The sequence below is a fragment of the Enhydra lutris genome, unplaced genomic scaffold (assembly GCF_002288905.1).
Source record: "Enhydra lutris kenyoni isolate GAN:26980312 unplaced genomic scaffold, ASM228890v2 scaffoldscaffold12, whole genome shotgun sequence".
NCBI lineage: Eukaryota > Metazoa > Chordata > Mammalia > Carnivora > Mustelidae > Enhydra > Enhydra lutris.
In genome coordinates, this window is record NW_019154096.1 from 47,792,893 (window position 1) to 47,816,304 (window position 23,412).

A 23,412-nucleotide genomic window follows, 5' to 3' on the forward strand; every position below is an offset into this window, starting at 1 on the left:
GTGTGTGTGTGTGTGTGTGTGTGTGTGTGTGTGCATGAGATGGGGGAGGGGTAGAAGGAGAGAGACAAACAGACTCTCTGCTGAGCTGGGAGCCTGACTTGGGGCTTGATCCTAGAACCCTGAGATCATGACCTGAGCTGAAGTCACACGCTTAACTGACTGAGCCACCCAGGTGCCCCTAGATATGTATTTTGATGATAGTTTTATTCATCTATTAATTTATGTATTTGTTTAGTAAATGTTTATTGAACAGCTACTCTGTCCTTGGCACTGTGCTAGTTATTATTGCTAAGAAAGTGAACAAAATAAACACAGAGCTTGCAGTGTAGAGTGTGTGTGTGTATACAAATGCCAGTCCAAAATGCTATGAGACTGGAGCTATGACAGTGGCTACAAAAAAAAAAAAAAGAGTGCTTTGAAAGCATATAACGGAGTCTACTCAATTAGAGGGGAAGTCAGAGAAGAGTTCTCAAGAAGATATCATTAAAACTGAGTCCTTGGGGCACCTGGGTGGCTCAGTGGGTTAGGCCTCTGCCTTCGGCTCAGGTCATGATCCCAGGACCCTGGGATCGAGCCCCATACCAGGCTCTCTGCACAGCGGGGAGCCTGCTTCCCCCCCTCCCCGCCTGCCTCTCTGCCTACTTGTGATCTCTCTCTGTTGAATAAATAAATAAAAACTTAAAAAAACAAAAACAAAAACTGAGTCCTGGGGGGATGGTGAGGGGGGCGGGGAGTAGACACCTGGGTGGCTCAGTTGTTAAGCGTCTGTCTTTGGCTCCTCTCATGATTCCAGGGTCCTGGGATCAAGCCCCACGTTGGGCTCCCTGGTCAGTGGGGAGTCTGCTTCTCCCTCTCCTGCTTACCCTGCTTGTGTTCTGTCTCTCACTGTCTCTCTCTGTGAAATAAATAAATAAATTAAAAAAAAAAAAAAAAAACTAAGTCCTGGGGGAGCCTGGGTGTCTCAGTAAGTTAAGCAGCCAGCTCTTGATCTCAGGGTCCTGAGTTCAGGCCCCACACTGGGCTCATGCTGGGCATGGAACCTACTTAAAAAATAATAAACAAACAAACAAACAAGCAAACTGAGTCCTGAAGAAAGAGGAGTTAGCCCAGGTCAATAAGGTGGGGCAGAGTCCTCTAGGCAGGGGGACCAACATACATAAAGACCCTTAGGGAGAATGGGCTTTGCACATAATTTCAGAAACAGAGAAAAGGGTGATGTGCTGAAACATGATGAGTAAGGAGAAGAGAATTGAGAAATGAGGCCGGAGAGACAGATAAAAGTTAGTATAGCAAAAATCCCAGATCATTATGCAGAACATGCTAGATATACGAGCTTGCAGAAGGAGTTTTGTAGTAGCTGGAATGAAAAGAAGATCAATATGACTAAAGTCCAGGGATTCTGGGGAAAAGAAGGAGAGGAGGTTAGATAGGTATATAGACTGTGAAGAGCTTTGTAGGTCATGAGAAAATATTTTGGTTTTGGAAGCCATTACATTTAGATTAAGGAAGAAGAACCCTCCCCAAGTATACTCAGAAAAATATTGCCAAAAATGGAGAAAATAGGGCAATGAAAACTGAGGAAGAAATGTTTCTTTTAAAAGGTTAAAAGAGGGCGCCTGGGTGGCTCAGTGGGTTAGGCCGCTGCCTTCGGCTCAGGTCATGATCTTGGGGTCCTGGGATCGAGTCCCGCATCGGGCTCTCTGCTCGGCGGGGAGGCTGCTTCCCTCTCTCTCTCTCTCTCTCTGCCTGCCTCTCTGTCTACTTGTGATCTCTGTCAAATAAATAAATAAAATCTTTAAAAAAAAAAAGGTTAAAAGGTTATTATGATGATGACTAAAAAAGTAGGGCAGTGACAATATCAAGTTTGTGCTCTTAAAAAAGTACTTTGGCTACAGCCATGGAGAATCATTTGCGTGTGCCCCCAAGTGAATGTGGGGAGACCAGCTGAAGGTTAATTCTGTCACCCAGGAAGAGATGATGGCAGTTTAGTCTGGGTGGGTGGATATAGTGTGAAGTGAATAAATTTATTAGATATTTACATTTGATTCTCAGACATTATTCATATTATAGCTGAAAGTATATAAGGATCTTTCAGCTATCCAATTTCAGAGGATCTAATGTAAACCATGATGACTATAGTTGATAACACCATATTTTATTTTTAGAAAGAACAGTAAAAATATTTTATCTAAAAAATACAAGACATGTAGGAGGTAAAAAAAGATAGACTTTAGTAACTTCTTTGTGTATTCGCTTCCTAGGGCTGTAATAACAAAATACCAAAACCTAAGTAGCTTTAAAAAGCAGAGATTTATTCTGTCACAGTTCTGCAGACCAGAAATATGAAATCAAGGTCTTGGCAGGGTTGATTTCTTATGAAGGTTCTGAGGGATAATTTACTTCATACTTCTCTCCTAGCCTGTGGTAGCTGTTAGCAATTATTTTGTTTTAAGATTTATTTATTTATTTATTAGAGAGAGCGCACGCACACAGTAGGGAGGGAAAAAAAGAATCTCAAGCAGACTCCCTGCTGAGCATAGAGCCTGATGCAGGGCTTAATCCCATGATCTTGAGATCATGACCTGAGCCAAAATCTAGAGTTGGACACTCAACCAACTGAACTACCCAGGTGCCCCTAGCTGAAAGTAATTCTTTGTGTTCCTTGGCTGGTATACATGTCATTCCAATCTCTGCCTTCACCTTCACATGCCTTCACCTTCACTTTCACTTTCCCATGTCTCTATGTGTCTTTTTTTTTTTTCCTGTCTTTTTAAAGGACACTCATTACACCTATTTATTAGCTCTATGAAGAGAGGGAGGCCTAATTCAGGATGATCTCATGTTAAGAGTGTCTGCAAAGATCCTTTTCTAAATAGTCACATTCACAGGTACTAGAGGTTAGGACCTGGTCATATCTCTTGGGAGGACATAATAGAACCCACTATACTTGGTTAAGGGGATAAGGAAGAGATAAGTATCAAGGATTACTCTTGGGTTATAGGTTTGTACAATTAGACATACAGTGCTGTTATTCAGTAAGATATAGAATATTATAATAAGAATAGATTTCAAGGAGGCAATTATGAATTTAAACTTGTATATACTAGGTTTTAGATGGCTTTGATACCAGCAAGCAGAAATGTTGGGTAGACAGTTGGCATGTCCGATCTGGAGTGATTGAGTGGATGGTGGTGGTGCATATTAAGATAGAAAACAATGGAAGAAAACCAGGAGAGACTCATTTTAGTCTTATTATGTTTATGATACCTAGATATATCTGTATGGGAATGTCACATAGTTGGATTATAACGTAGGAGTGGTAGGTTAAATTCTAGTCATCAGTTTATAGATGATCATCAAAATCATGAGAATTAATGAGATTGCCTGGAGTACAGAGGGTTGAGTGAGACAGAAGAGGCTTCAGACTTAGAGGAAGAAATCCTGTCTTCCAAGGAAGAAACAGAAGAGGTGGCCAAAGAGGTAATTGGAAAACTGGGAGACTATGGCAACAATAGAGTAATGAAAACTAAGGAAAAAGAATGTTTCTTTCAAAAAGTTAACAGCTAGGGAAAGGAGTGTTTCGATATGGAAGGAGTAATCAACAGCATAAATGCTGTTGGAAGATCAAGCAACATGGAGACTGAAAACTTTCTATTGGATCAAGAATAAGAAAGTCATTAATGAGAGTAAAGAATAGTGTATGGAGGCTAGAACAGATTAAATGGGAGATGAGGAAATGCAGACATCTTTAAAACATTTTTTTGGAAATAACCTCAAACTTAGAAAAAGTTGCAAACATAGGGGCACCTGGGTGGCTCAGTTAAGCATCTGCCTTCAGCTCAGCTCATGATCTCAGGGTCCAGGACTGAGCCCCTGCATCAGGATCCCTACTGGGAAGTCTGTTTCACCCTTTCCTTCTACCTGCCTCCCCACTTTCTCTCTCTCTCTCTCTCGCCTACTCTCTCAAATAAATAAAATCTTTTTATAAAAAAAGAAAAAGTTGCAAACATAAAAATAGCATGAAGAATACTTATATATCTTTCCCAGATTATTCTACTGCTAACGTTTTATCCAGTTTCACTTTGACATGAGCTCTGTGTATGTGTGTGTGTGTGTGTGTGTGTGTGTGTGTGTGCATATGCATGAATAGTTTTTTTTTCTGAATTGTTTGAGGGTAAATTACATATATCATGACCCTTATCCCAAACACTCCACTGTATATTTCCTAAGAATAGAAATATTTTCTTATAGATCTGATACAGCAATTATAAATTATAAATATCAATTGTAATGGTAACTATCAATATTTACATTGACACCTTTATTTAACCCACTGTACATGTGACAATTGTATTGTCATATTTACCTTCATAGACTGTTTTCTTTTCCTCTACAGAGTACAAAATCAAGTTTAGGGGCAGGTATTACATCTAATTGTCATTTTGTTTTAATCTTCTTTCATCTCAACTATGTCCACAGCTTTTCTTTGTCTTTCATGATAATGGCATTTTTTGAAGAATGAGAATCCCCCATTTTATTTTCTAAATAGAATTTTCTTCCTTTTGAATTTGATTATTTTTGTGTGATTAGATTGAGGTTATACATTCTCAGCCACACTGTGTCCTTTTCACAGTATTGCAACTAAGTGTGCACAATGTGTAAACAGCTTTTTTTTTTCAAGATTTTTATTCATTTATTTGACAGATAGAGATCACAAGTAGGCAGAGAGGCAAGCAGAGAGAGGGGGGGAAGCAGGGTCCCCGCCGAGCAGAGAGCCCGATATGGGGCTCGATCCCAGGACCTTGGGATCATGACCCGAGCTGAAGGCAGAAGCTTTAACTCACTGAGCCACCCAGGTGCCCCTGTAAACAGCTTTTTAAAGAAGCTTGCTTGCTCAGGGAAGAAGAGAGATAAAGTTATAGCTATAAGCCAGTATTTCTCAATGTTGGTTGTAAATTAGAATTACTTGAATAGCTTTTAATATCAGTGTAGGGCTCCTCTTCTAGAGATATTGACTTAATTGGCCTTGGGTGGTGTCCAGACAGTAAGCATTTTTAAAACTTCCTAAATGTTATTAATTTGCAGGTGAGTTTGAGAAACATTGCTCTAAGAGTATGTGGGTGGTGACAAAGGTGATTTAACATGATAGAAGTTAAAGCACGTTTGAAAGATTTTTGGAAATCCTAGTACATAAGAAAAAGATTGAGGATTAAAGAAAGATATGAAGGGTTTTGACACCTTTTGTTTGAGGCCTTTGTACTCTCCTTGAGTACAGTTGTAGCAAAATTATATTATGGGATAAGGGACCATATTTACTGTTCAATAATGAGGCGAGGATCGTACTGGTAGAATATGACAAATTGTATGTGTTTTGAGATTTTCCGTGAAAGTCAAGTTTTCTTAGAAAACATAAGAATCCAAAGTATACTTGCAGTTTTCCATATTTTAACTGTTAATATTTTGTCACAGAGATTAAAAATATCCTTTCTCAGGGGAACCCTCTTACACTGTGGGTGGGAATGCAAACTGGTACAGCCACTCTGGAAAACAGTATGGAGATTCCTCAAAAAGTTGAAAATAGAACTACCCTATAAACCAGCAATTGCCCTACTGCGTATTTACCCAAGAGATACAAACGTAGTAATCCAAAGGGGCACATGCAGCCCAGCATTTATAGCAGCAATGTCCACAATACCCAAACTATGGAAAGAGCCCAGATGTCTATCAACAGATGAATGAATAAAGAAAAAGTGGTGTGTGTATATATACATAATGGAATATTACTCAGCCATCAAAAAAAGAAATCTTGCCATTTGCAATGACGTCGGCAGAAATAGAAGGTATTATGCTAAGTGAAATAAGTCAATCAGAGAAAGACAATTACCATAGTATTTCACTCATATGTGGAAATTAAGAGACAAAAAAGAGGATCATAGGGGAAAGGAGGGAAAAATAAAACAAGATGAAATCAGAGAGGGAGACAAACCATAAAAGACTCTTGATCATAGGAAACAAAGTGAGGGTTGCTGAAGGGGAATGGGTGGGGGGGGGACAGGATAAATGGGTGATGGACATTAAGGAGGGGATATGATGTAATAAGCACTGAATGTTATATAAGACTGATGAATGAGGGTGCCTGGGTGGCTCAGCTGGTTAAGCATCCGTCCAGGTCATGATCTCAGGATCCTGAGATAGAGCCCTGCATAAGACTCCCTGCTCAGTGGGGAGTCTGCTTCTCCCTTCCCTTCTGCTGTTCCCCCAACTTGTGTGTGCTCTCTCTCTCTCAAATAAATACATAAAACTAAAAAAAAAAAAAGACTGACGAATCACTGAACTCTACCTCTAAAACTAAAAAATTAAAAAAAAATCCTTTCTCATAATAGTTTCACCTTATTTATAGGAATGTACCAGGATATTTTATTTATGCCTAAAGTTGTAGTAATATAATATGGTATCAAAGGTTTTTTAATGTGGGGGGACCTGGCTGGGTCAGTTGGAAGAGCACATGACTCTTGATCTTGGAGTAATAGATCAAGCCCCAGGTAGGGTGTAGAGATTACTTAAATAAGTAAAACAAAAACAACAAAAAATTTTTAATGTCAAACTCTTTTTTTTTAAAGATTTTATTTATTTATTTGACAGACAGAGATCACAGGTAGGCAGAGAGGCAGGCAGAGAGAGAGAGAGGGAGAAGCAGGCTCCCTGCTGAGCAGAGAGCCCGATGCGGGGCTCGATCCCAGGACCCTGAGATCATGACCTGAGCCGAAGGCAGAGGCTTAACCCACTGAGCCACCCAGGCGCCCCATTAATGTCAAACTCTTAAGGACCACAAAAAGAATATGCTACACCTTGAAAATAGGTTTCTTAAAAATTTGTAAGATGGTATGTATTACTTATCAGATAAGACAGAATCTTTTACTGTTGAAAGTGGAAAATATAACCACTAACGCCTAAGAAGAATGACTGAAATACTTTATTATGGAATACATATTATTGTAGAAAAAGCTACAAAATGTAAATGTGCTTCAGTTTTGAAATCTTTACTGAGAAAACAGTTGTGTTGTATGGGCTATTATAATTCATAAAACTTTCACTGGTATTGACCAGGGGAGAGGAAGGAGATGAACCAAATAAACCATTTAGAGAAACTGGTAGTTTAAAATACTGTAGTATATTTAATAGAGGGAGAAATAGAGCTAGAAAGGAGTATGTCAACAAGTTAGTTAGAAAAGGCTTGAAAGGGGCACCTTGGGTGGCTCAGTAGGTTAAGCAACTGCCTTCAGCTCAGGGCATGATCCCAGAACCCGGGATGGAGTCCTGCATTGCACTCCCTGCTTATTGGGGAACCTACCTTTCTCTCTCTGCTCCTTCTGCTTTTGCTCTCTCACTCATGCTTTCTTTTCGCAAGTAAATAAAATCTTAAGAAAAAAAAGAAAAGATTTGAAAAATTTAGAAGTTAAGAAAGTTAGAAAAGAAAAAAGTTGAAACAAGATTGTGATTAGAGGGGCACCTGGGTGGCTCAGTGGGTTAAGCCTCTACCTTCAGCTCAGGTCATGATCCCAGGCTCCTGGGATCGAGTCCCAAATCAGGCTCTCTGCTCAGTGAGGAGCCTGCTTCCCCCTCTCTCTCTGCTTGCCTCTCTGCCTACTTGTGATTTGTGTCAAATAAATAAATAAAGATTGTGATTAGACTCTTTCAGTTATCCTCATATTTACCATCATATAACTATACTTATGTCTAGGTAGCTTCTAAATTAATTTAAATTTCTTTTATTGAGGTGAAAATTTATATAAAATACAGCTATTTAAACATGTACAATTAAAAAATGTACAATTCAGTGCTATTTAGTGCATTTGCCATGTCATGCAACCACCACCTGTATCCAGTTGGAAACATTTTCAACACCCCATATCTATCAGGTAGTCTGTCCCTATTTCTACCCCCCACCCCAGTCATTGGCAATCACCAATTTGTTTTCTTTCTCAATGGATTTACCTATTCTGGATAGTTCATAAAAATGAAGTTATACGGGGCACCTGGGTGGCTCAGTGGGTTAAGCCGCTGCCTTCGGCTCAGGTCATGATCTCAGGGTCCTGGGATCGAGTCCCGCATCGGGCTCTCTGCTCGGCAGGGAGCCTGCTTCCCTCTCTCTCTCTCTCTCTCTCTCTCTCTCTGCCTGCCTCTCTGTCTACTTGTGATCTCTCTCTGTCAAATAAATAAATAAAATCTTTAAAAAAAAATAAAAAAAAATGAAGTTATACAATGTGGACCTTTTGTGTCTGGTTTCTTTAACTTAGCATAATTTTTGAAATTCGTCTACTTTATATCATATATCCATACTTCGTTTCTTTTTATGGCTGAATAATAGTCCATTGTGTAAATGTCACATTCTGTTTATTCATTCCTCTGTTGATGAACATTTGGGTTGTCTCTATATTTTAGTTTCTAATTGTGCTGCTGTGAATATTCAAGTGTAAGTTTTTCTGTGAACATCTGTTTTCAGTTCTTTCCGGTACAGATCTAGGAGTGGAACTGCCAGGTCATATGGCAATTCAATATTTAACTTTATTAACCACCAAACATTTTCCATAGCAGCCATACCATTTACATTTCTACTAGCAATGTTTGAGGATTATACTTTTTCCACATCCTCTTTCCACTTTTTTGAATATAGCTATTTTAGTCAATTTGAGTACCATGTCATTTGGTTTTGATTTACATTTCCCTCTTGACTAATGATATTGAGCATTACTTCATATGCTTACTAATAGCTATTACCATATATTCTTTGGAGAAATGCCTGTTCAAGTATTTACCCACTTTAAAATTGGGTTGTCTTGTTAAGTTGTAAGAGTTCTTTATATATTCTGGATACTACACTCTTATCAGATATATGATTTACAAATATTTCCTCTCTTCCTATATTGATTTTTCCACCTGTGTCCAGGAAGTCATTTCTTCTTCTGAAAAATCTTGGCAATAAATATATTGCTAACTTTGCCTCTGCCACTTAGTCCTTCCTAAGGCCTTCAGATATGCTCATTATAAAAGACACTTGTTTCTTAAAGTGGGTGCTGAGTACATAAGTGCTCATTTTATTTACGTATTTTACTGTTACTCATATATAGGTTATATTCCTTCTTGCATATAGAAGGAAAAAATATAAAGGCTTGGCAATGGGCTTCCTCTCATTACTACCCCATTCTCCTATTTCTTTCCTCTCTTTTTGTTGATATAATTCTAGAATGAGTGGCCAATATTCCCCCCTTCATTTTATCTACAGCTAATTCCTCTTTAATCCTTTGCAGTACAACTTCTTTGCCCATCTTGAAATAATAACACCTCTGATTCTCTGCCCCACCTCCGTCTTTATTCCTTCTTCCCAGGGTAAGTCACTAATGACTCACTTTGTTGCAATATGTAGATGACTCTTCAATCCGAGTCTCCAAACCGAAGCCCTAACCTAAATTTTAGAACTCTTAACTATATCCTGGACAGTCCCAGTCTTTCACTTTACCGGATATATTTCCCCTATTAATCAGGGGTTTTGTTTGTTTGTTTGTTTTTTGTTTTTTTCTAATCCAAATCCCATTTCTTCAAACCACATTAGTTTCATTCGCAAGATTTTTGTAGTAATTGCTGGTTCCTCCCTCTTCAATCGCTCCTTAAATCAGTTATCACGTCTTGTGATTTCTACTTTAAATGCCTTTCATTTCCACTCAGTGGCTATCACCCCCATTTTAATCCATTATCATGGGGTGCTGGAATTATTTCAACAGTCCCTCTCCCGTCTGATTCCACTTCCTTTCCCTCCTTAAGTGATCATGGAAATTTTTAAGAAAAATGATGTTATGAAACGTGGGGCTAGATAAGAAAGATTCCTTTGGTAGTATCGTGGAAGATGAAGTGGAGAAGGGAGAGAGTTGACATGAAGCAAAGACTCCCTGAATTATGGCAATGGCAGTAGGGAAGATGTATGAAGAAGCGTAAAGTCCACTGGTGACCCATTGAAGCTAGCAGGACTTATATTTAATATCCTGTATTCTATTTCCATAAATTAAGTACGTCAAGTGAATTTTCCTTAGGGAGGCAAACCGGTGCCTGTTAAGAATTGTCTCGCTCGGAGTGAGCCAACCAGCCTCCATCATCCAGATGGCGGATCCCAGATTGGCCGCCTGAGTGTCAGGGAGCGGCCTCTCTAGCTACTATCTCTATGGTTCGCGGAATCTCCAGGTCGCGGTTTGACCGGGCCGGCGTTTGCGCGTGCGCGAGCTCCGGCGCGTGCCCGCCCTCCCGCAACTGCCCAAAGCCCGGGGTGGGAGGGGTGGGTCTGGGAACGTTGCGGCGGTAGCCGCCGCGTCCCCAACCCCTACGGTTATTCCCGGGCCGAGCCTGTGCCAGGGACTCTTCCGTCGCCTCCTCGGGCGGCACTCACCCGGCCCTAGATGGTGGGTCCGGACGATGCCGGACCCTGCTCGGGAAGAAACCCCAAGTTGCTCCCGGTGCCGGCGCCGGAGCCCGCGGGCCAGGAGGGGAAGATGATCCGGGCCACCGGCGGCTTTGGCGGAGGCGTCGGCGCTGTGGAGCGGCCGGCGGAGGAGGAGGGGGAGGAAGAGGAGGAGACGCCGCCTCAGCAGCTCCTTCGGCGCTACCTCGCGGCGGCCGGCGGACAGCTGGAGCCGGGGCTGTGCTACTGTCCACTCCCCGCTGGACAACCCCGCGTTCCCCCGTCCCCGGCAGCTCCGCACTCGGACGCCTGCCCGCGGGACTCAGGCTCCAAGCACCGAGGCGCGGAAGTGGCGGATGCCCGCACGCCGCGGCATAGAGGCATGACCAACGGGGACTCGGGCTTTCTGCCGGGCCAGGACTGTCGGGACCTGGAGGAGGCTCGCGGGCTAGCCCGCGCGGGCGGTCGGGATCCGCGCCACCGCCGTCTGCGCCTTGAAGGGCCTGGCGACGAGGACGCGGACGGCGCGGACAACCCGTCCGACTGGGCCGCGCCGCTCGAAGACCCGCTGCGGAGCTGCTGCCTAGCAGCGGCGGACCCTGACAAACCGCAGGGCGCGGGCAGCGGCTCGGAGGGCGGCGGGGCCAGCGACGGCGGCAGCAGCAGTGAAGACGTGGAGCGGCCGGGAGCAGGCGCTGGGGGTCCAGAGGAGGGCGCGTCCGCCGCCGCCTCGGCCGAGAGGACTAGCGGGGGCGCCGGCGTAGAGCCGCGCCCCGGCGTCTCGGACGTTCTCGGGAACTCTCGGAACACGTTCGAGGTGAGCCGCGACCACCTGCCCCCCGCCGGGCCGCCGGTGCCCGCGCCCGCCGCGGAGCAGGGCGCCGCGGGGCCTTCGGCCCGGGCTCGACGGAGCGGCGGTTTCGCCGACTTCTTCGCCAGGTACAGCGCAGGCTGCGCCGGGGCTCGGGGCGGGCTCGGGGCCGGGGCGGAGGTCGAGGCCGGGAGCTGGCCGAGAGAGGCTTGGGGACCGCCTCCGTCCGGGCTCTTTGCTGGCGTCAGGATTTAGCTTTGATTTGTCACCGGAGAAGAGGAACTGGGTCTGCATTGTGTTGCCTGTCAGAGAAGTTGCCAACTTTCTGGGGAGCGAATCTTTCTGTTCCTCTGTGGGCTGGAGGCTATACCTGCTCTTCACACCTGGTTTCCGTGTATTCAGGTCCTGGCAGTGTGCTAATGCCACAGTTGCAGTTTTGCCTCCTGCGGAAAAGCAGACAACCTACTACGAGGATTAGGGGTGGTGTGTGGGGTTGGGGGTGGGCGCGGCGGTATGTGTGTGCGGGTGTGGTTGTGGAAGAGAAAGGGAAGTCATTTTGCAGACATGACTATTTGTGTGGAGTCTAAAACCCATTCAAGTGACTTGGGAATTCTTGAAATTAGAACTGATTGTGTTTCATAGTGTTTAACTGTTTCACTGGCTTTTATTAAGAAGCAGTCAGTTTCGGGTTTAGAATTTGATTCCGGCCCTTAAAGCCAAGTTACTATGGCGCTTTATCTCCAAAATCCCTTTTCTGTACTTCTGCCAAATAGGCCTACGCTTTTTTCAGCAACTTTCAAATTTTTGATGCCATTTTATTTGTGTTTTGACCTGCTATTCTTGAAATTAAGTAATGGTGCTGGACATTGCAGATTTCGGAATAGGGTTTAATAGGGATAAATTACTCATCCTAATGCACATTATTGAAATGCCAATTTTGCTGGACTCTTCTTGCTTGATACGCTTTTTTTCCTTTTAATTTCTGGGCAAATTTCCCAACTTGTAAACTCTCCCCTTCAGAGTTCTCCTGTGCTTTTGTTTCCTTTTCAGGGATTTTGATAGAAATGAAGCAAATTCTACAGCTCCAGTTTTAGAGGATTATACAATCTGTGTGCATTTTTGTAGTCACAACAATTTTCTGATTGTAATTTTTTCTATTTTATTATCATTTATTTTCCCTTGTATGAATTTACAAAAATTTATAAAGTTGTTTACATGAAGATCGGGAAATCCTAATTTTGTCTTACTTGTAGTACAAAATATATAGTAGTGAGATCTGTATTTGTGCCTGTAGTTGCAAAAGTATACAAAAATATACTTAAAGCTTATAGTGGTAGTATTTTAAAAGTTTGCAAGGTGAGCTAAGCTTATACATTTGTGAACTTTGGGTATATTTTGGTCATGTTTCGATGTCAGGTGTCAGGCAATTTTAGACCTGGAAGGGGCTTTGGAGATCGCTAATTCAATCACAGAATGCCTGCTCTGTGCCACCATTGGGAACAGAGATGATTTGCACAGTAGAGTGCAGGCTAGTAGGTATTAAGTTTGAAGACAGATTCGTATATATGCGTTGTAAATTATGAGCAATAACAAGGCAAATCTGTTATAAGAGGTTTTTCATATTAACAGTAGGGAGGAATTTTGATATAATTTTTTTCTTTAATCTGTAGACTAATAGGATTTCAGTTAATATGAGTAGCTGACATTTATATAGCTATATTAAGCATGTGTATCAGAGCACTGGATTTGAAGTCAGAAAATAGGTACCACGAAGTTAATTTCTCTAAGCCTCATTTTTCCTAATTGACATTTGAATGTCAAGATTCTAGGTGTCAGTTGCTTCTTTGTATAAGATGCTTGGAAAGGGGCACAGTCAAGAGGCACAATTTTTCTTTTAGCATTTAACCAAAACCTTACTTGGATTTGGAACACCTTAAAGATGGAGACTATGATATTCGTCTCTGAGTCTACAGTACCTAGCAGTGGATATTGAGAACCTTGCTCAGTTCGTGTTGGATTGGCAACTTTCATAGATTCTTCCTCTTCACTATTCTCTAGGTTGTGTAATTTTATTTTTTGTTAGTAAGTCAACTTGGGGCTTGAGGTCCTGACCCTGAGATGAAGACCTGAGCTGAGATCAAGAGATCAACTGACTGAGCCACCCAGGTGCCCAGAGTAATTTTGAAGAAGTCTCCCATCCCTGGGTAGAATAATTAGAAATTTCCTTTGCCTTGACAACCTGTGAGTTTTTTTTGTCATTGTTGTTGTTGTTTTCCCTTCATGTGTACAGTTGTCATTCTTTTTTTTTAAGATTTTATTTATTTATTTGATAGAGATCACAAGTAGGCAGAGAGGCAGGCAGAGACAGAGAGGAAGGTAAGCAGGCTCCCTGCTGAGCAGAGAGTCGATGTGGGTCTCCATCCCAGGACTCTGGGATCATGACCTGAGCCAAAGGCAGAGGCTTTAACCCACTGAGCCACCCAGGTGCCCCTACAATTGTCATTCTTAAGCCTGGAGCTCCAGATGTGGGATCCCTTTGGGGATATCTTGTTCTAGGACATATTCTTGTTCTTGGGAGCAGTCCCTACCTATAGCCACTTCATTTTTTAATGAGGAAGTTCACTGTCTACATAAGCTATTTTAGGTAGCTAATGGCAGAGCTGGAATTAGAAACCAGGATTCCTGATTTTCAGACCAGGTTAACATTTGATCACAATTTGCATTCACCCATGGCTTTTTTCTCTCCCACCTGATTATCCTCCATCTTTCTTCTCTTTCTACTTCCTCTCTTTCTCTTAACCTGGCAAAAATCTGTAATAGAAATACTTTTAAGGAATAGTTTCATGTTTGTTTTAACTTCAGTAGAGAGAGGGGAACATATTACAATGGTTTATCTATTACTACAAAGTTATCTTCAGTTGAGACACATCATTGACAGAAGCTTCATTGAGTAGGGTAGAAGTTCTGTAGGAGCTAAAGGAGTTTTGTCCAGGATGGGACTGCTCTCCATCTCCTACTTCCCGTCTTTTTCAAATAAAGTGAGTTCTTATTCAGTCCCTGTTGGGGGCTTGCCTCAGCTTCACATGGGCATCCCTCTGTGAATGAATGGTGACTTGACTATGGGAGCCCCAGAAGTAATATTCCCTCAGATCCTTGGTCTTTTCCTGTCCATAAATGTTTAAAATGTTAGGTTAGGGAGCACCTGGGATGGCTCAGTCCTTTGAGCTTGGACTCTTGGTTCTGCTCGTGATCTCAGGGTTGTGAGATCCAGCCCTGCATCTAGCTCCATGCTCATTGGGGAGTCTGCTTGAGATTCTCTCCCTCCCCCCTGCCTCTCCACTGCTTGTGTATGCTCACTTGCTCTCTCTTTCTCTCCTTCTCTCTCTCTCAAATAAGTAAGTCTTTAAAAAAATAAAATAAAATGCTAGGTGGGTACACTACTCCTACTGTCACCAACTTAGCAGTAAGGAGGAGTTGAAAACTTAAAAATATATATATCTTATGTTTCCAGGCTAGCTTTCATTCTTTAAGGATCTGTTTATTACTCTTTCTTTCTTTCTTTCTTTTTTTAAAAGATTTTATTTATTTATTTGAGAGAGAGAAAGTGAGAGAGAGCACGAGACAGGGGAGGCTCAGAGGGAGAAGCACACTCCCTGAGCCCGATGTGGGATTCGATTATGCGACTCCAGGATCATAAACTGAGCCAATGGCAGCTGCTTAACCCAACCAAGCCACCTAGGCACCCCTGTTTATTACTCTTTCAAAAATAAAATAAATTTAAATTATTTAAATGGGTCCTTCAAGCAAATTCATGTCTTAATTTTTTTTTCAATCTAGAAAGATTTATTTTTTAGATAAGGTACATCTTTTATAGGTATTTTTTAATAGGTATATTTTTTAAGCTGTTTAACACTTTTGAGTTTTGTTCAGATTGTACTGGTACAGTTACTGTTATTTAGAAACACACAAGTATCTGTTGCCAGGTAGTGCTGATAATTTTTTTCTTACAAAGTCTTCATGTGAATCATGAGAATTGGGTGGCCTTAAAGGGCATAGCTCAGGTAGAGAAGAAAGTATTGAAGATTTTTTCCTTACTTTTAAAAAGGAGAATTGACACTGTAGATTATGAAACATACAGATCCATGTAGCTTTTTCTGTAATTATTGACTTCTGAAACTTACTTGATGTTGTGGTAAAAGATTATTTTCACAGAACACATATTTCAGTTAGACTGAACATGGAAGACTAAAGGCTTGTTTAGTGATTTCTTTTCCTTTTTTAAAATTTTTTATTTTATTAAGAAGGCTCCACACCCAGCATGGGGCTTGAACTCACCACCTTGAGGTCAAGGTCTGAGATCAAGGCCTGAGCTGAGATCAAGAGTCAGACACTTAACCATCTGAGCCACTCAGATGTCCCATGTAATTTTTCTTTACTTAAGGTTCTCAGAAACAACAAAATCAACCACATTTCTTTTTCCACCTAGAATTTGCACTGGTTGGCAAGATCATAATTCACCTGACTGAACTATCAGAGACTTCTGTCAGATTGGGCTCCCTTATTTGTTGCACAGCATGTATTCCTCCCAACCAACTAAAATAAAAGCCTGTTTCTCAAAAAAATTCCCTTTTCAGCATTTCAATAAAGAAGAGGCAAAATATTAAATTTCTGCTAAGTTTTAAAAGATTTTTAGGGACGCCTGGGTGGCTCAGTTGGTTGGACGACTGCCTTCGGCTCAGGTCATGATCCCGGGGTCCAGGGATCGAGTCCCACATCGGGCTCCCAGCTCCATGGGGAGTCTGCTTCTCCCTCTGACCTTCTCCTCGCTCATGCTCTCTCTCACTGTCTCTCTCTCAAATAAATAAATAAAATCTTTAAAAAAAAAAAAAAGATTTTTAGAGTTACCCAGATCAGAGGTGCAGTATAATTATTTGTAAGGCGAATGAAGGAATATCTTGATTTAAATATTAAATTAAAAAATATATCTTAAGTTTTTGTTACTGCAAGAGATCATAAAAAATGTGAAAGTATTCTTTTCTATGTCACTAGTAAAACACCTTTGACATTACATTTTTAGGAAAGCTGAAAATAATACGTAATTCATTGCTCTAGAATAAAAGTAAGATCCTTTAAAATTTTAGAATGTTGTGAAGCTACCCATTATATTAGATTAAGGAGCTGATGGCTCAAGAGCCTTTTGTGTTATTTGTTCCCTGTGTCTGATACCCACTCCCCCCACTCCCCCCACCCCACCATTGAGTGCTTTCTTAAGACACAAAACACTAAACTACTGGAAATACAGCTCTGGTTCAAGGACATTATGTAGAAATTTGTGGTTTTAGGGTGATTGGTTAGAAATGTAATAATCTAAATATAAGTCAGGTAGAAAATATTGGAAAACTCCCAATTTTTCTGAAACTAAGATAATTTTAATATAATGGGGGGACAAAGGGAGAAGGAAAGAGAATCTTAAATAGGTGGCAGGACCAGCGCAAAGCTGACATGGGGCTCAGTCTCACAATCCCTAGATCATGACCTGAGCTGAAATCAAGAGTCCCCAGACAGTAACAAAGCAGACTCTTACTCCAGTATTAACTTGGAGTTACTCGTTTGGTAGAATTTTTTTGAACTATTAAAAATGGGCATAGAGATTTACTCTATTTTAAAAAATTCTTTATTTTAAGATAGTTTCAGATTTACGGAAAAGTTGCAAAGATAGAGAATTCTGGTATACCCTCACCCAGTTCCCCTATTGTTAATATCACATTACTGTGGTACATTTACAACTGTAACTGTGTTACATTTACAACAACTGAGAAACCCTCATTTGTACATTGCTATTAATTAAACTTCACACTTATTCAGCATAGAGATATTGACTAAAAGATTTTTATTTGGGGAGCAGTTGTGTTTTACTGTACAATAAAAAATGTTTAAAGTAGAAGGAACTTTAAGGATCACTTTATTCATCATTTAATATCCTATGGAAAATCAGCAGTGGTGTTAATCAGAGAAATCTCTGATTTGCTAGGTATCACCTAGTAGGGTGGTATTAATTAATATTGGAAATGAGTTAGACATGGTCATTAATTGTTCTTCAGGTGGACCAAGGGCATTGATTTCCACGGCTTTGCAGTTCACACTATTCAGGACAGTATTTAACAACTATTGTTTACCTATTTGCCTCTAGAAAAAATTATGAAAGCATATCTTAATTCTATATAATTTCATATTTTTCCAAAGTTATATTGATATGTGTTTTCTAATTCTGGAAATATTCCCCGTGACCTATTAAGGGTGGGATTTATTTTTATCTTACAATTATGTGCCTATGGTCAGATAGTGAATGAGTAAAAGAATCAGAACTTGAGCAAAGATCTGATTCCTAGGACTTGAAGCTTATATACTAATTTCTACAAATCCTGAGAAGTGTATGAACAAAAACATAATTTTTGGTGTAATAAAAATACTGTGGGCTTGAGAGAGAAGAAATTTGGTTTTTGTCCTGGGTAAGCTTCTTCTGCTGTTAAATAATTGTGTGACCTTGGGCAAATTAACTAAATTTAGTTAGTTTCCTCATCTGTGAAATTAGGAGATTCAGAGTCCCTTCCAGTTCCAATATACTGTGATATTATATGATTTTCTTGCAATACTTTTATAGGCCTCAAAATTTTACCAGCTAAATATTGCAAATGTGAAGTGAGTTAAAGATGGTGCTTTAAAAAACAGGATGTTTGTTGCATCCGTAAAATGAGAAAGTTGAAATATCTCCAACTCTAAATTCTGCCCTGCAGCTCTTTCCACCATCTTTCCGTGTCACCATAATGGTGCACGTGAATGTCCTGGCAGATGCTCTCGAGAGCGTTAACAATGCTGAAAAGAGAGGCAAACTCCAGGTTCTTACACGCCATGCTCCAAGTTGTCATCCAGTTTCTAACTGTGTTGATGCAGCATCATTATACTGAGAGTCAAAAAATTTTTTTAAAGATTTTTTATTTATTTATTTGACAGACAGAGATCACAAGTAGGCAGAGAGACAGGCAGAGAGAGAGGAAGGGAAGCAGGCTCTCTCCAGAGCAGAAAGCCCAATGCGGGCCTCGTTCCCAGGACCCTGGGATCATGACTTGAGCAGAAGGCAGAGGCTTTAACCCACTGAGCCACCCAGGTGCCCCCGATAGTCAAATTTGAAATCATTGATGATCACAGAGCACGGAAAATTGTTGTGAACCTCATGGGCAGGTTAAACAAGTGAGGAATAATCAGCCCCAGATTTGATGTACAACTCAAAGATCTAGAAAAATGGCAGAATCACGGGCTCCAGTTCTCCCAGTTTGATTTCACTGTACTGACAACCTCAGCTTGCATCAGGGACCATGAGGAAGGAAGTCGAAATAACATAGGAGGGAAAATCCTGGGATTCTTTTTCTAGGGATGTAATACAAATAAATAAAATGTGCAAATAAAATGCATTCATGGAAAAAAAAAATAAATTCTACATTGCACATTTCTTTTAGTAAAGGTCTAACTCTGCCCCAGAATAATGCTGAACATCAATAATCTTTGTTTAGTTTCTTACATATGGGTAGTATAGACCAGCAGCTCTAATTAGAAAATTCTGGACTTTTTTCCTTTTAATTTCTTTGGAGTAGGAGAGAAAATAAGGTAAGTAAATTCTAGTTAATCAGTGCAGTGGAATTTGAGACCTTAACTTCCGGACCATGAGTTCTATCTCAGAGGTTGCCAGTGTTCCACTTTGGTGAACTAATAGCCTAGTACAGTAATTCCAAGCTTTTGTTATACTTCAGAATCACCTAAAAGCACATTTTAAAAAATGAGATTCTCCAGAATCCACAACTCCTACCTTGTTAGATTCAGGGAACTTGCTTTAGGCAGATGGCATATCAAAATACAGGATAGTTTGGTGTTAAAAGTGCCGGCCCTGGAGTTAGACTGCCTTGGTTTGAATTAGCTTATCTTGCTGTATAATTCTGCACAAGTTACTTGACCCATCTAGTTCTTAGGCAACTCATCCATAAAGTAAGGATAATGGCGATACCCACCTCATGAGACTGTCCATGAGATAATGGTCTAAGTGTGTTGTATTTCTTATTTGACATACAGCGAAGGTTCAGATGTTCTTATTCAGACTTCAGTATGACAGCTGTAGTCCCTTCCCCAGCTTCATCACTGACATCCATTGGTTTAAAGAAAGGAAGAGATGAATGGATTTTTTTGTGTACTACCTGAAGAAACATTTCACAATTTGTATAGTAGACTTTTAAACATAATTGGTATTTGGGATTGTATGGGGATTAAAATCGACTGTAACATTATGATCTAAAATTTCCAGAAGTCTTGAAACTTTGACTAAAAAGCAGATCTGAGAAGGACCTGAAAGGGGGGAATGTTGAGATGGATTAAAATATTTGTATCTTTTGTTTTAAGGAACTTTACAGACAGGCAAAGCCAGATTTTTAGTTTAAGTTCATGAAATGTTTAACTTGGCTCACTCATACATTTCAAAGTTAGTATGTTGTTGTGGGAAAGCTTTGGGAAGAGTGGAAACATTTGGAGATTTTGAGGTGACACATCTGTTACCCATCTCCAAGCATATTGGGAAGGGGAAAGTCAGTCCTTTTTGAGGCAGTTTATTTTCCTAGGAACTCTGCTATCTACCCTGAGTTGTCCCCAGGTAGTTCTGATGGATAAGTTCCTTGTGTCCTATTACAATAATTCTTAAACTTTAGTGTTTAAAATTACCTGGAGGGAGGAGATTGTTAAGAATGGGGATTTCTTGAGCTCCCCCACTCTGTTTTTGATTCACTAGATCTTGGGTGGGGCCCAGCAGGAAACCAAGTATTTATTTAACAAGGACTCCCTAGTGATTCTGTTGCAGGTGGTTCCCAGACTGTAATTACTGAAATTATTGTTGATAGGTTTCCTCAGATAATAACTGGAAGAAGGTACAACATGCATTTACAACTCATATTACCTTATTGATTTAAAATTGGGTCATATCAATTATCATCTGATCTCTCTGATATAAGGAATTTGAGAAGCAGGGCAGGAGGTCCTGGCGGGTAGGGAGGGGGAAAAAATGAAACAAGATGGGACCTGGGAGGGAGACAAACCATAAGAGACTCTTAATCTCAGGAAACAAACTGAGGGTTGCTGGGGGGTGGGAGGGAGATAGGGTGGCTGGGTTATGGACATTGGGGAGGGTATGTGCTATGGTGAGTGCTGTGAGTTGTGTAAGACTGATGGCTCACAGACCAGTACCCCTGAAGCAAATAATACATTATATGTTAATAAAATAAAATAAAATTGGGTCATATGTAAGCCCTGTAATTGGTGAGTATAAGTACAGGTATGGTAGAGAACAGGGGTAAATACAAATGTGTAAGTATTTTGCTAACTTTCACTAGGTTGAGAAGTTATCTCTGCCTGATTAAATCGTAGTTTCCTTTTTTTAGTGGGAAGGGTCTTTTTTTTTTTTAATTTTATTTATTTATTTGCAGAGATCACAAGTAGGCAGAGAGGCAGGCGGAGAGAGAGAGGAGGAGCAAGCAGGCTCCCCGCCGAGCAGAGAGCCTGACTCGGGGCTCAATGCGGGGCTCGATCCCGGGACCTGGGATCGTGACCCAAGCTAAAGGCAGAGGCTTTAACGCACTGAGCCACCCAGGTGCCCGGTGGGAAGGGTCTTTTACTTTCATTTTATGCTGTGTAGATAGCCATGCTTGCCTGTTCTGTGAAAAGTTTTAACTTTCAAAATCTTACTCAGATCTCTTTTACGTGGAGACCTAACTGTCCTTATTTATAGCTTATCAAAGAAGGTGTTAATTTTGCTTCCTTCTGCTGCTAGTTGTAACTCTTTTCCGTGCCTTTAAGAAAAAATCCTGCAGATTGCACATGGCTTATTCCCCTGTAGAATTTGCTGCTTCAGCCTTTCTTGGACTTCTTATTTCTGTGGCCAAAAGAAGAAAGAGAGGGAAACCTATGTGACTGTCTGGGTTTTCAGCAGGCTCTTTCCTGCAATTAAGAGAAGTTTACCTTAGGAAACCAAGCTACAAGTTATGCTCCTAGTTAGAGCTAGTTTGAAAGTGAACTTAGTAATGTGTTTAAATTTACCCTTGAATTTGGCTTTTCACTTTCTTTTTAATTTGAATTTTATTTTGGGATACATTATTGGCTAGAAAATATTTCCATCTGCCTGTTTCTAACCCCACAGAGATTAAAACATTCTGAGTTTGGAACTGAACGTGATAGTTTTGAAATCAAATTATGTGCTATTTTCTCGTATTTTCCCAAATACCGTAATGTGTAACTACCCATCATACATTGGGAATTATTTACAGTTTCCAAATCTGGTTTTCATCTAGACTGTTTGTAGTCCTCCTCTAGTTAAGTAGGGGAAATACTTTTATTGCCCTAAGAAAAAGGTATTCAGAGACTATAAATTTAAAATTTTTTTGTAAGAAGAACAGAAAATGCTCACCTTTTTTTGGCTTAAAAAATAGAAATTTATTACCTGATAGTTCTGTAGGTCAGAAGTCTAATAATATATGTCTCAATGGGCTAAAATCATGGTATGAGCAGGGCTAGAGGCTTGAGGGGAGGGTGCATTTCCTTGTCTTTAGAAAATGCTCTTATTATTTGCTTTTGAAAAGCAGGACAGGAAATATAAAACTACTAAGGATAGTAGTTGTTTCCATACTATTCCAGTTAAGGTGGTAAGGAAAAAGTTAAAATTAGAGAGTGTGAAGTTACAGTTACAGACAGGAAAAGCTGTTAAGAGAATGAGTTTGAAGACATTTCTACAGAGAAAAATTGCTGAGGAGAATACATGTTAGTTGGAAGTTAGCTCTGTACTTTGGCTGCTAGGCTTCAGAGTATTGCTACAGATTATCTGCATATTTATTTTTCTGCCCTGCTTACCTCAGTACCCTTGTAGAGGTTTCTGGCAACTTGTTGCCTCCTTAAATATGTCTGCTATGCCTCCCTCCTAACTTCCCTAATGTCCCCAGCCTCTCATGGCCTCTTCAGAAGTCATATTGTACAGCAGAAATATTTTTTAATGACAGGTATGTATGTGTGTGTGTATATGTACGAATGTGTGTGTGTGTGTGTGTGTGTGTGTGTGTGTGTGTATCCTATAATATATATAATATACAGTAGGTTAATATTTATGGTGTATACATGATGTAATGTATATAATGTAAAGTAGCCTCTATATATATGGTTTAATTTAGGTTCTAAAAGTTTAGGTGCTAGTATGATAGACACAGATATTAAAAAGCAGTGTTTTATGCAGTGTGTTCTTCCTTGAGATTCAGTTATTAAGGAAAATTTTTTATAAGCACCATTGTGAACCTAGCAAACAATTAAAATCCCTCTCACCCATAAGGAGAAAATTAATTTCTCATTACCAGGAAGATATGTTGTGTAGTTTTAAATTTAAGTTCTGAAATAAACTAATGAAATTTTAAGTCAGTGAAAGGTCTCAACTTAAGAGTGATAAAATGTAGGTTTTTAAAACATAAGTGATAAAATGTAATGCCTTTTTTTTTTTTTTTTAATTACATGGCCCTTGACAACCCCGTTGGACTGACTTTTTAACCTCATGGTACTACCTAGGATTGAAGAGATTTAAATCCTGGGTGTTGTTTGGAAGACAGATTTGTTGTGATTCAGAACTGGGTGTTGGGAACCAAAATTTGATATCAAAGACTAATAACATTTTTTTAAAAGATTTTATTTATTTATTTGACAGGCAGAGATTACAAGTAGGCAGAGAGAGAGAGAGGAGGAAGCAGGCTCCCTGCTGCACAGAGAGCCCCGATGCGGGGCTCGATCCCAGGACTCTGGGATCATGACCTGAGCTGAGGCAGAGGCTTTAACCCACTGAGCCACCCAGGTGCCCCAACTAATAACATTTTTGATAAATAATTTTTATATAAAGGTAAACAATACAATAATTGAACATATAACCAGAGAATAATGGCCATCTTTGTGATATACTCCCAGAAATGCATTAATACTGTTAAGATACCTAGGACAGAAATTAAGTTTCAAAATGGGGCATACAAATAACTGAGAATAGGTGCACCTGGGTGGCTCAGTGGGTTAAGCCTCTGCCTTCAGCTCTGGTCATGAT

At 40.4% G+C, this 23,412-nt stretch overlaps 1 protein-coding gene and 1 pseudogene across 1 annotated transcript in view; both read left to right on the top strand.

The window, feature by feature from the left end:
- Positions 1-10,445: 10,445 nt before the first annotated feature.
- Positions 10,446-23,412, top strand: part of LOC111144923 (TBC1 domain family member 12) — a 102,391-nt gene continuing 89,424 nt past the window's right edge. The window contains exon 1 of the mRNA XM_022499533.1: positions 10,446-11,386. Coding sequence (XP_022355241.1) covers positions 10,446-11,386 — 941 coding nt within the window. The remainder of the gene's footprint in view (positions 11,387-23,412) is intronic.
- Positions 18,083-18,687, top strand: LOC111144925 (annotated as a pseudogene).